We start from the raw sequence: 13,346 nt of genomic DNA, 5'->3' as shown, positions 1-13,346 counted from the left end.
GTTTGAGATGATTCGGAGCTTCTATATGAAATTGGGAAAAAGTTGCAAGGATCATGTGTTGGGACAAGGGTTCCCTCCACTTGGTCCTTTGAACTTTCGACACGTTGAAAAGGGTTTTTCCATCTCTACAAATAAAAATTAATTCCAGAAGTACTACTGCACACCTATTTCCTGCACATAGAAAGAAAGGGAAATATGTTGGGAATAGGGGTTTGCCTTCAGGTCAAACCCCAGTTTTGGAATTATCCAAGTGGTTGAAATAATGTAAATAAAAGGAATAAAAGTAGAAATCCTCCACTTTGAGGAGATGTTGAATTGCTTGAAAATGAAATGTTTATACCTCCTTATGAAGTTTTCTTGCCTCCACATGGAATTATGATTTCATGAAGTGGAATAATGATCTCCTCTTAAATGCTTGAAATCTTGACTCTATTGTTGCTCCAAATCTTGAAAGAAGACTAAAAATGCTCAATTGCTCTTGAATGATTGAACGCTTGATGTAATAGATTGATAGATCATGTGTGATGATGTCAAATCAGAGGGAAAAGCCCTCTTATATACTTGCCAGTGGAATTAATTGACTAGTTTTCTAACTTGAGCCCACATAGGGTGAATTTTCCCGCTTCAAATTTGAGATAGGAAAAAGGGAGGGACCCCAAGGTAGGTCCCCTTTAGTGGATCCTAGGGCACCACGCCCTGCTCCTAGTAGATCCTAGGGTGCCATACCCTAGTCCTACCCTATTTTGGGGTAGGATCAAGATGTCTTTTGAGTGCACAGCTGAGTAAAATGTAGGTTTTGACTTGTATGAGCATATTCAAGTCTCCGATTAGGTCGAGGGGCGCAAAAACTAAGGCAAAGACCCAAATGCACTCAAAAATTGCAAGGGGTGCAATTTTAGAATGTTAATTTTAGCCCCCACTTTAGCGGGGGTATGAGCTTACACAAATACTTTTGGTAAAGTACAAGGAATTCAGATTGAAAGACTTTCACCACATCAAGGAGGCAAGATTCACCAAGCCCCCAGTGGACTTTAGGATCTTACAATTTCAATGATAAGGTAAAAGAGAAGATCCTAAGATATAGAGAGAACCATGACTAAAAATAGTAAGGTTCTCTTACTATGAGTCATGAAAAGAATACCAAAAAATTGTTAGAATTAGGGATCACTGAGAGGGGGGGGTGAATCAGTGATCTTTGAAAATCAAATCCATAAACTTATTCTTTATCCACTTGTTAGAAATACATAACAAAAAAGAACACAAGCAAGCAATAATTAAACTTCAAATCCACAACATCGGAATTTTTACATGGAAACCTGGAAAGGGAAAAACCACGATGGGACTGGAACCCACAATATTCATATACTATGTCTAGGAGTACATAAATATTACATAGATGGGGAATGCACTTGCATTCAGGCTCACTGCCTAGAGCTCACTATTCAATTACAATAACCCAGAAAGCTACAACCTTCAGGGAAGTCTCACTGACTTAGAATTTGATTACAATGAGGAAATGTATAAAAATAAACTTTGAAGTAGCATCAAACAATCAATGAATGAGTTTCGGTTAAGGACTAGATCTCTAACTGTCCTTGCTCAACAAATACTCTATTTTTGTCTCAGTCAGCTACTGGATTGTATGTGAACCAAATGTGCACGTGAAATTGCACTCGATCGCACCAAAACTAATTGCTGCACTAGTAATAGACCAAAAACCAATCACCAAATCAATCCTGTATATCCGGTCTTAACAAAAATTATCTCCTTCAAGTCGGCTTCAATCTGTAATAAAACATAGCACTGGACCAAAAGAGTATGATCATATGCTTCCTAGTCACCGAGAATACAAAATCAACCACCAAAATCACTGCAATCATCAGAAATCTTTTCGAACCAAAATATTACTGAGATGAAGAGTTGCCATCAATGACAACCCTAGACCAATAAGCAACTACCAAAAGTCATCAGATGAGTGTCAATTGCCAACAATATCCCCCTTTGGAATTGATGGCAACACTCATGTAAAATGGCTTAGTGTTGAAACCTATAAAACCTGTACACCGGATCAAGAATGAAAGAATTTTGAGGCTCCCCCTTAGATCAACAATCCAAAACTTTGCATCACCGAAACTATACACTCCTTACATAATCAGCCTATACAATTTTCACCTTATCTCTCCCCCTTTGATAGCAATGCCAAAGATAGGGTGTGTGGAAAAATATTTTGTACATATATACACACCAGATGATACATATTTAAGTACATCTGCATATGCAACCTTAAGGAACAAAAAATAGGTGTTCCAACCTGCCCGCAATTTCTCCAAAATTGAAACAAAACCATTCAAAACATAAGAATGGAATACTATTGCCACAAACTCAGTTGGAGTCTCCTAAGACATATTTTGAATACAGTCCATCTTATGGTACACTAAGGTGTCTAACCGGGGACCAATTAGGTTCCGAAGTTCACCTGTCCACCTAACCATTTTCTCCTTTTCCTTCTCAAATTACTAATTTGCTCCATAAGAGTCAAAGATTGGCCTTCAATACTACCGCTTAAGTTAGCCGTAGGGTCATAAGCCTGAGAAATCTGAGCTAAATGACCTCTACAATTATCTATTTGCTTGTCTATTTCAGTGGAAAAATTTGTCAAAGCTAGACAAGACTTATAAATCTTACCGCCTTCCATTAAGGCCTCATCAATTAGTTTTAATTCTTTATCAAACTAGGCCTTATCATTGCTAATCATTTGCAAAAATGCTTGAACTTTGGCATCTTTAGATTTCTCCATATCCTACGTAGCTGACCCCTTGTTCAAAGAATCAAACTGAGAGGATACGTGATCTATTAGGTGTTGAAGCTTACTTAATGAACTGGTATCAGTATTGAGTTGTAGTTCTAATACCACCTATTCTAAAACTAAAACTATTTTCTCAATGAGTCTCTTCTCTTCTGATTTAGATTGCACAAAATCCTAACTATCTTGAGCTTAAAGAGAAGCAATATCAATCATCCTTTATGTTGGAGACATTTGATTGAAGGGCTTGTCAAAACTGATGTTAAATTGAGGAAAATTCACTTGGATTTGTATTTTGGAAGTGTCAATTGCCATAAGGATTGGAGTTTCTATTACTTTGGCCTTCCCTTTGATCTATTCTTCCTATTTTCCTCATCCTTTTTATCATCCTCCTACCATGCACTACCTTTATCCTCTATAGGTGCCTTATGTGCACCGGTGTCACCAATTGGTGCGCCAACCTCTGCCTCAACTAATTTTTCATTTCCCTTATCTACCTCAACCTCTACATAATCCAAAATTTGTTGCTCTGCAACATACTGAGTGTCTTCCTCCTTATTTACATCATGCACCAGAGGATTCTCTGACTAAGTGGCTACATCATGTGAATCATATTCTACTAGCTAGTTCTCAGTGAGAAACCTTTTCCAGATTTCAATGGTTTCTCTCCTTATTTCCTCTACTCTGCCAACCATCAGGTTGTTTACCCTATGTTTGGTCCTGGTTTCCTTTTTATTTTCTTGCAAAATCAATCTATCTATTTCTTCAATAGTGATATTGGTGCATTGATTGACTAGTTCACTTTCCTTTATTTCTCTATCCATCTGGCTTGCGGATTTTCTTCTAGCATCAATTATACTGTATTGATCTTTCGAAAGGTATTTTTCTAATTCATTTAAAAATTTACTAATTACATCCATATACAAAACTACAACTTCCTCAATCTACCTTTTATCCTTATCATCCATATTTTCATAATATACAAAAATATTCTTCAAATTTCCATCTTTAATAATTTCATCTATTAACTATTGAGTAGACAAAAGAGGAATAATATGATACCTGGTCTGGGTGGTCTCCATTTTACTGGATTCAATTGCCTCATCCAAGTCATAATTTATCTTTCTTCCTCACTTAGGCTTTCTTATAGGAATAGGATCAGACTTTGTCTTGTTCTCCTTCAGCCCTTTCTTCTTAGCACCAGATTGAGGTTTCTGGACCACCCTTGCAAATTCTCCTTTCTTTGGGGCCTTTGGAATGTCTACATCTGACTTGGTTTCAAATGCCTCCAAGGAAACTACAACATACTCTCTCTAGGTTTCCTTCTTCTTCCTCAGAACACCCTTGCCCTTAGTAGATGAACCAAAGGGTTCTGATTCAGTCGAAGATGTCTTCACCGAAGCAAGAGAAGACCTTGTCACCTTTTCTCTGACTAGAGTTGGTGCAATCTTTTGTTTCTTTGTCTTTTGTTTTGCATCTCTCTTAGCTATTATGGCTCTAAATTTATCCCAAGGGTGACCTTCCTCAACAAGGATTTCCTCCACTATCTTAGCCACCTTCCTTTTCCTTGCCAGTTCACTGAACTTGGTGTGCAGTTCCATTGATTTTCTTTTGCAAGTTTTGAACCTTTCTTCTTTGTAGTCTACTATAGCATTCAATAGGTGTTGTGTGTAGGAATCTAAAGTTCTTGCATCAACCTCATATCCCATAGGCATGATCCACACTATCCGGGGCTCAACTACCTCCATGAGACATTCATCTTTATTCACCATAAAATAGATTGTCCCCTCATATTTCTTGACAATTTCCTTGGGGATTCTAATTCTTTGCTTCATCTTGTCCTAAAAAGTCTTGAAGAATGCCCACAATGTAGCATTTTGATTGTCCCTATTCCCAATATTATCAAGACCCTACTTTATCTTTTGAGCCACCACTTCTGGGAATTTGATTGAAGAACTAAAGTGCCAGACAGATAACCAAGGAACCAAATTTGAAAACATATTTTTTGTCTTGCTTAATTTTCTTCAAATTTATCATCAATTCCTCTAGCAGAACACTATATAGGTCATAATGAGCATCTTCTTTAACTGTCTGATTGGTTGCATGGATGGCTATGCCGGATACTAAATTTAGTCAGTTAGATTGATATACCTTATAACCAATGACCATTTCAACAAACTTTACATCACCGTCCTTGATTGTGTTGACCTTCATCGAATGCCCATCAAATTCTGCATCGGTTAACTTGTTGACCATAGGGTTTGTGACCTTCTGAAGCCTTGGCTTGTAATTGGTTTGATTCAAACAAGTTACAACCCCAATTTCCTCTAAAGTGATCTTATAGGGTTGGTCAAGCCATATAAACTCTACATGAATTTTTCTCAACACATTCCTCACCCATTCATTTTCATTGAATGATGGAAAGTTCACGAACTATGTAAAACCCTTTCTCTACAACTGTACAAAATTTGGCTTGGGGTTACCAATTTCATCCATGATACTGTCAATATAGAGATCCAAAATATCTTCAGTGTCAGTTTCTTCGATCTCACAGTGAATATATGCCCTTATATCATCTACATGCAGAACTCCATGTGGAACAGAAGAGAAAGATCCAACCGGGTCAGCCTCCATGAATTTGTAAGGATGCTTCTTAAACACAAGATGAATTCTATCCTTGACCTCAACAACTAGTGGTCTAGCAATGGAAGAAGAGGATGCCATTTCAAAATTTAAAAAATTCAAGCTTAAAAATGCTCTTCAAGAAATACCTCAATGGACTAACGAATGCCCTAGATCACTTGACAGATCTCTTTTAGCTCTTTGATCACCTGGAACTCTTGGTCGCCTTGTTCAAAAACTTGAAAATACTATTCACAAAGTGAAGAATAACTCTTTCATTTTCCCTTTTAACTTCACAAACCCTAATTTCTCTTTGGAATAAATGCAACTCAAATATCCAATCAGATGGCTAGTTAAGCTACCGAATGCCGAAATCAGTCATCTGAATCTTAGATATCAATTGAAATTCAATTCCTATCATCTGTAATCCACTGAATATAGATCTCATAAGGGGTACTATAATATTTGCATGAATTTGCCTCCCCTTAAGGCTAAAATCCCTAGTTACCGAATGAGGGTTATGCACCGGATTCAGGTACAGATCCATTATCTTCCTTAGATTCATCTTTCTTTACCCACATCTTCTTATGCTGATCTCTGATCTCATCAACCTTTACCTTTCCCTTTTTACTGATTTGTTCTTGTTAACTGGAGTATTGTTCTTTCTTCGATAGTACGTTTCAATGTGACTAGTTTTGTTACATGCTCTGCAAACAACATTATTCTGTATAGGTTTAATTTTCATCTGATTTGGTCTTGTCTTACACTAATTATAATTATTTCCAAACATTCCACAAGCATAACATCTCTTTTTTTGAAAGTTATTCATTACTACTCTACACATATTTGACGTATGACCAAAGTTGTTGCATATGAAACACTAATTGGTAAAGGTAGGAACATTATTCATGTTGTTCATCATTCCATTATTCATCCTACTTCTGCACTGACTTACCATATGACCAAATTTATTGCAAGTAAAGAATCTACCATTGAATTTATGAGAATTAGGTTGTCTTACCAGAGAATTCTTGCTCTTCTTCTGATCAACTTTTGCATTTCCTTGTCCAGATCCAGAGGATTCACCTTTCTCAAATCCTAAACCTCGCATGTCCTTTCAATGTCTCTGACTTTCCAACATCTCATCAAGCCTTGTTGAACTAGCTTTGAATTTTTCTTTGTATTCATTAGAAGTAGCAAGTTCATCCCTAAAGGTAGCAATCTGTCTTTCAAGTTCTTGACCATTATTCCTTGATTATGTCAACTCAAGCTTCAATTGATCATTCTCATAGGTAAGGCTGAAGCATTCATCAACTCTTTCCTTCAATGATTATTCCAGATTCTCTTCATTCTTCTTCTAGTCCTCAATCTCCTTAGTTAGCCTCATCACAATGGAATGTATCTCATTCTTCAAAGTAGAATTCTCTCTCTCAAGCTTGTTAACTTCATCAACTTTATCCTGGTTTTCCATGATCTGATCTTCTTTCTCCTTCAACTTGTCCATTAATTCCTTCCTCTTCTCTCTACATATACTTTCTTGATCCTTCATCTCACTAATGAAATTATCATTGGCATTTAGGTTCTTCTTCAAGGTACATATCTCATTTCCAGCTGCATCAAGCTCCTCAAGGGCCACATTGAGTTGTCTTTGAAAACCAAAATCCATTGAATCAATCTCTCAGATCTTCCTCAAGTGGTTAAGCTTCATCAAAGGAACTAGGCTTTGATACCAATTGTTAGAATCAGGGATCAGTGAGAGGGGGGTGAATCAGTGATCTGTCAGAAATTAAATCCACAAACTTATTATTTATCCACCGGTTAGCAATGCATAACAAAAAAGAACACAAGCAAATAATAAATAAGCCACAGATGCACAACACCAAAAATCTTACGTGGAAACCTACAAAGGGAAAAACCACGGTGGGACTAGAACCCACAATATTCATATACTATGGCCAGGAGTACATAAATATTACATAGATGGGGAATGCACTTGCATTCAGGCTCACTACTCAATTACAATAACCCGAAAGTCTAAAACCTTCAGGGAAGTCTCACTGACTTACAATTTGATTACAATGAGGAAATGTAATAAAATGAACTCTGAAGTAGCATCTGACAATGCATGAATGAGTTCTGTTAGGCACTAGATCTCTAACTGTCCTTGCTCAGTAAATACTCTATTTCTATCTCATTCAGCTACCAGATTGTTTGTAAACCAAATCCACACATGAAACTGTGCTCAATCGCACCAAAAATGATTTCCGCAATAGTAATAAACCAAAAACCAATCACCAAATCAATCTTATATATCTAGTATTAACAAAAATAATCTCCTTCAAGTTGGATTCAAGAAGTGTAATGTGTAGCTTCAAGTTGGCTTCAATATTTAACAAAACATAGCACCAAACTAAAAGAGTATGATCACATTCTTCCTAAGGATCTTCCCCCTCATCGAGAACATGAAATCAACCACCAAAATCACCACAATCATCAGAAATATTTCCAAACCAAAACATTACTGAGATAGCCCTAAATTACCAGTTAACTACCTACCGGTCAACTCCTTCTTCCGGATAAGAGAAATCACAACCGCCAAATCGAATCTCCAAGAAGAGTTTCCATCAATGACAACCCTAGACCAATAAGAAACTACCAAAAGTCACCAGATGAGTGTCAATTGCCAACAAAATTACAAAGAAAAGACAAAGTTCGCTAAGTAACTTAAAGTATCAAAAGAGAGCCCCCAATAAGACAAGTATGTTATTGCAATAATTTAGCCCCCAAGAGAGGATAAATAAAAGGATAATGAACACAAAACATGAGGTGGTTCCACCTAGCTTTGGAGTCAGTATGCTATTTATGATGACTCATGTATATCATGTATATGTATATGTATATGCATAGAATCATCCTCATCCCCCAAAGAGAGGAAACCATGATGGAAGAAGGGAACACATGTGTCTTTTGAGTCAACATGGGAGAGACTAAAAGAGATCTCAACACTTTGCATCATTCTCAAGTAGACAACACTGGGGACAAAAAATAGAAGAATGAGAAGAACAAATAGAAGAATTCCATAAATAAGCAAGAGAGAGAGAGAGAGAGAGAGAGAGAATCTATAGTGCTAATGAAGCTAATCAAGTGTGTCATCCTCCCCCCAATATTGTTGATCATTCTTTTGGTATGGTGGACAACATGCAAGAGGAGCCACATTGAGTATAGTAGATGGAGCTATCGCAAGTTCAAAACAAGGACCATGCTCTAATGCCAAGTCACTTTATTTGTTACTAGGAGCTAGGGTTAATGCTTTTAAATTTTTTATAGATAAGTCATTGTCAACACCAACATATTCATATTCATCATCATAAATATTAGGATCAGCATTTTCATCATTAAGAACATTCTTACCTATTTCTTCATCGACATTAGTAAGAATAGGAGCTCTAATAGGAATAGAACTTGAACCATCATGTGTTTTAAGAATTTTGTGTCTTGGAGAATTAGGTTGAACATCTTGTTTAGGAGAAAATGGAATTATGTCAACTATTGGTGTTTAAGGAGAAGAAATGGTTTGGGAAACAAATTCATGAGCTTTAGTATGACATCTTCGTCAGCATTCTCTTGCACAATGGTTTCATCTAGTTTTAGCTAAAGGTTGATAAGAGTTAGGCTCATTAGGTATGGGCTTCATCTCTTCTTTTAGGGAAGGATGAATGGGTTGAGGTATTTTAAGTTGGGAAATAGGAGAGGCCAGTTGCTTATCTCTATAATATGGAGGAGGAACCACACCATATAAAGGAGGTTTGGGAGGTGTAGGAAGGAGACCAAGTCCATCATGAGGAGGAGGGATAGGTCTAACCTTAGGCAGAATAGTTTTTTGTTTGGGAAGAAGAGTTTTTCTACTTTTGGGAGGAAGAGTGGACTCATCCATAGGAGAAGGAGTAGACTTTTCTTTAGGAAGAAGAATATCTATTTTCTTAGGAGAAAGGATAGTCTTCTCTTTAGGAGAAGGAATAGGTGCTCCCTTGGGAAGAAGATTATTTCTTTCCTTAGGAGGAAGAATAATCTTATCCTCAAGAAGGGGTATATGATCATCGATAGGAATGCTAAGCATTGGATTTATAGGTTTACTCAATGACAAAATCATTTCATTTTTCCAATTTTGATATGATCTAAAGAGAGTATCGCTTCTAGGTTGAAGAGGCTTGAATTGTTCGGACCAAAAGTAATCAAGAAAAACATTTCCATGTCTCATTGGAGGTTGAAATATACTATTATTAACAGTTATGATTTCACCATTATGAGGAAATTTCAAACACTTATGAATAGTAGAGATCGCTTTCATGGCAGAGATCCAAGGATGTCCCAACTTCACATGAAATTGATTGGATGTAGGAATGATAACAAATTTAACATCTAAGCATTTAGTGCCAACATCAATAAGTGTTATAGACCCAATAGTAGGACAAGAAAAGCCATAAAATATTTTAACTATCACATCAGTATCATCATATACCACTTGATGAAATTGCAAAGTGAAAAGAAATTCTTCAGTTATCACATTAACCATGCAAGTAAGATCAATAAGAACCCCTCTAAAAGGTACACCTTTGACTTTTTCACATATGTATAATGTGCCATCGGGTGCCTTAATGGTCTCACTAGAATCAAATGTTATGTACAAATCCTTAGGAGGTTCTTGTTGATCTACAAGGTTCACCACATTATTAGTTCCAAGGCCAACATAATTGGGAGAGAAAGTAAGATGACCAGTCTCAATTATATTAGTGGAATGGGGTGGTCAAGGATCAGCGAAAATTTGAAGGTTCTGATTAGGAGGAGCTACGAACTTGTTTCCTTTATCATTCACACCTGCCATAGACATAGTATTGTTATAAATCAATTCTTGAATCTTACTTCTCAATGAAAAACACTTCTCAGTATCACGTCCAGGCTGACAATGATATTGACAAAAAGATTTAGCATCAAAGTAAGCTAAATTTGTCTTGGATGGGTCAATTGTTTTGATTTGGGGAAGTTTTAACACATTCCTTTGTGTCATAATGCTTGAAATCATCATGAAACTGAGGCTAATTAGACTTAAAGGATGAATCACAAGAATCCTTAACTAATTAAACCGATTCTAAACACAATTCAATGAAATAAATGAAGGAAATAAGAAATTTAAACTAATTAAAACTCCCTATTCTCCACTTCTGTTTCCATTGTTCTTCTCCAATTTGTGTGGTTGATGGCTCTTAGGTATTGCACCAATTTCCTGCATGCAAATGTTTTGAAGACTGTGATTCTAGAAAAAGCTAGATTGAATTGATGAAAAGAGGTTGAATTTATAGATTTTCAACACAAAGGGGGTGAGAAATAGAAGTCAACTGTTGAGTGATAGATAATTGATTTAGATTGATCAGTTAACTCAATTGATTGATTAGTCAACTGGATTGAATTAAGAGTGAACTTGATTGATTGATTAGTCAACTCACTTGATTGATTAGTGAACTGAAAAGATGGATTAGTCATAAAAAGGTGATTGAGAGTTAAAAAGGATGATTGATGAGTTAACTGATTAGACAACTGATTTGATTAATCAGTTCTGATTTTAGCATGTATTGTAGGAATTTGAAATTGAATTTGATTTTCATTTTCAATTTGGATTTGAATTTGGTCATTCGAATGCTGAAATGCACATGAAATTAATTGAAATTCAGATTTGGGGAAAATGTGAATTTGGAAATATGAAATTAGATGAAATGATATTAAATTCGAATTTGGGAGAAATGAAATGAAATTAGATGGAATTAATTGGAATTATAATTTGGGGATTTGGAAGAATAAGTTAATTAATTTAAATAATTTAAATGAAATTATTTACACTTAATAAATAGAATTAATTAAATAATAAATATTATTTAACTAAGGAAAAAGTCATAATTAATTAATTAATATTTAATTAATAATTGAGATAAGGTTAACTGATTAAATGATGTGAGAATAGAAATAGAATAATTAAAGGTGTTGAAGGGCGATAATTAGAAAAAATAGTTAGTTTAATCAAATAATTAAAGAATTACTTAACTAAATAGATGAATAATTAGTGTAGAATTAATGAGACATTTTTAGGTGTCTACATTTGCCCCTCTTTAAGACTATGTTGAAACGATGTTGTTTCAAAGAAAATGAAAAATTTTGCCCCAATATGCCTCAGTGATGCTAAGGTATAATGCCCCCTCAGAAAAAGTTGTTGGAAAATTTTGGATCGAAGACCAGTTTTTTGGAAATATGCTAGATAGTGATAATATGAGGTTTGAAAGAGTTTCGATCTTGTTTTCTATGTCTAACACTGTGTTGATGCTGGAGGGGTCCACGGGCATTTATGTTAAGAAACCCTAATTTTGAACTTATAAATTGAAAGTTGGTATGGGTTTGAGCTCATTTCTAATTTTTTGTTTTAAAAGAATTTCTTAGAGATATTAGAGCTTCTGGCATCCTTGGAGCAAAATGGCAGGTCATAGAGTGAGGTTGCATTTATCCGAGTGAGTGCAATCTTATCAAAGACCTCCTGACATTGGTGGCATGGTGAGTTGCCTAGCTTTGTGCTTGTTTTTTGTCTGTATTTTGTAATTTTTTAATCATTTTTTGGTGTGTCATGTTTCATGTATGTCACAATTGAGTATCGATATTGCCGCAATTGACTTTATTATGTCACAACTGAGTTTAACACATCACATTTGATATTTTATGTCATAGTTGTTAACTTTATCTCGCACTTGACAAAATTATATCACAATTGAATGTTTTGTATCACATATGATTATTTCATGTCGCATTTGGCATAAATATGTTGCATTTTCTTGTTTTGCTTCGCATATGATTATATTGAATCACAATTGATAATAAAAGCCCTTCTTTCTTCAGTTTATGCGTCCTGATAATTTTGATGACGTAGTTGACTCATTTTAATATTTTCCAAATGTAGGCACATTATCTAGTACTTCTTGCTAAGGGGACATGGCCAGATAGTCTTGATCAACATCATGAGTTGGATGCAGAGGAAACTGCTTTGTTACGACAGGTTGGATTATGTTATATTGTGCATTTGCCTGAGGTTATGACCAATAGGGCTATGATTAATACTTTGGTTGAGCGGTGGCATTCAGAGACATGTTATTTTCATCTACCGACTGGTGAGGCATCTATCACACTTTTGGATGTGTGGCATATTTTACACATTCCAATATCTGGTAGGCAAGTTACTTATGATCCTGATGATGGTATTTCAGCTTTGTGTACATTGTTCGAGTGTGAGGAGCAGGATCTACATATCCGTGGTCATTATGATATTCATTGGGATGATTTTGATTATGATGATCTCATCGTTGTGCTTGCTTGTACTGTTGTTGGATTATTGATTCCTGATAGACATGCCCATGGTTTTCTTGTTGGATGGGGACATGTTATACATGATATGATTATTAATAGATGTTTGTTTTCTTGGGGTCCTTGTCTTCTTGTGACTTTGTATCATCAGATGGATGGGGTTGTTTACTTGCAGTAGAAATCAGTTGGATGTGGTATTACTTTGCTTCAGACATGGGCTTGGGAACACATTGCTATTTTCCATCCTGTGTTATGTATAGATTTAGAGCCAGATCAGCCATATGCTTATGGATATACTATTGGTGTGAGGCATAGGGAATCGGGTAACATCTTGTATTGGCATCATCAAATTGATATCTTACAGTACTTCTCATGGAGACCTTATCTTACTTGTTCTAGTTAGACTGATGATGCTCAACATCTTCCTTTTTGTCAACAGCAGAGATATCATATTGATCAAGATGTTGGTAGTCACAGGGTTATTGGTATGCATCTTCCTAGCCATGTGCACAGACAATTTGGGGAA

The 13,346-nt window shown here is 35.8% G+C and overlaps 1 protein-coding gene across 1 annotated transcript; it reads left to right on the top strand.

The window, feature by feature from the left end:
• Positions 1-5,936: 5,936 nt before the first annotated feature.
• On the top strand, positions 5,937-12,998 carry LOC131876593 (serine/threonine-protein phosphatase 7 long form homolog). Its single transcript, XM_059222032.1, has 2 exons — positions 5,937-5,960; positions 12,420-12,998. The coding sequence occupies exons 1-2, from the start codon at positions 5,937-5,939 to the stop codon at positions 12,996-12,998; spliced, it is 603 nt and encodes a 200-aa protein (XP_059078015.1).
• Positions 12,999-13,346: the final 348 nt, after the last annotated feature.

The sequence above is a fragment of the Cryptomeria japonica genome, chromosome 6 (assembly GCF_030272615.1).
Source record: "Cryptomeria japonica chromosome 6, Sugi_1.0, whole genome shotgun sequence".
NCBI lineage: Eukaryota > Viridiplantae > Streptophyta > Pinopsida > Cupressales > Cupressaceae > Cryptomeria > Cryptomeria japonica.
Note: the sequence above shows the minus strand (reverse complement) of the source record. Positions and strands in the feature narration are given on the sequence as shown.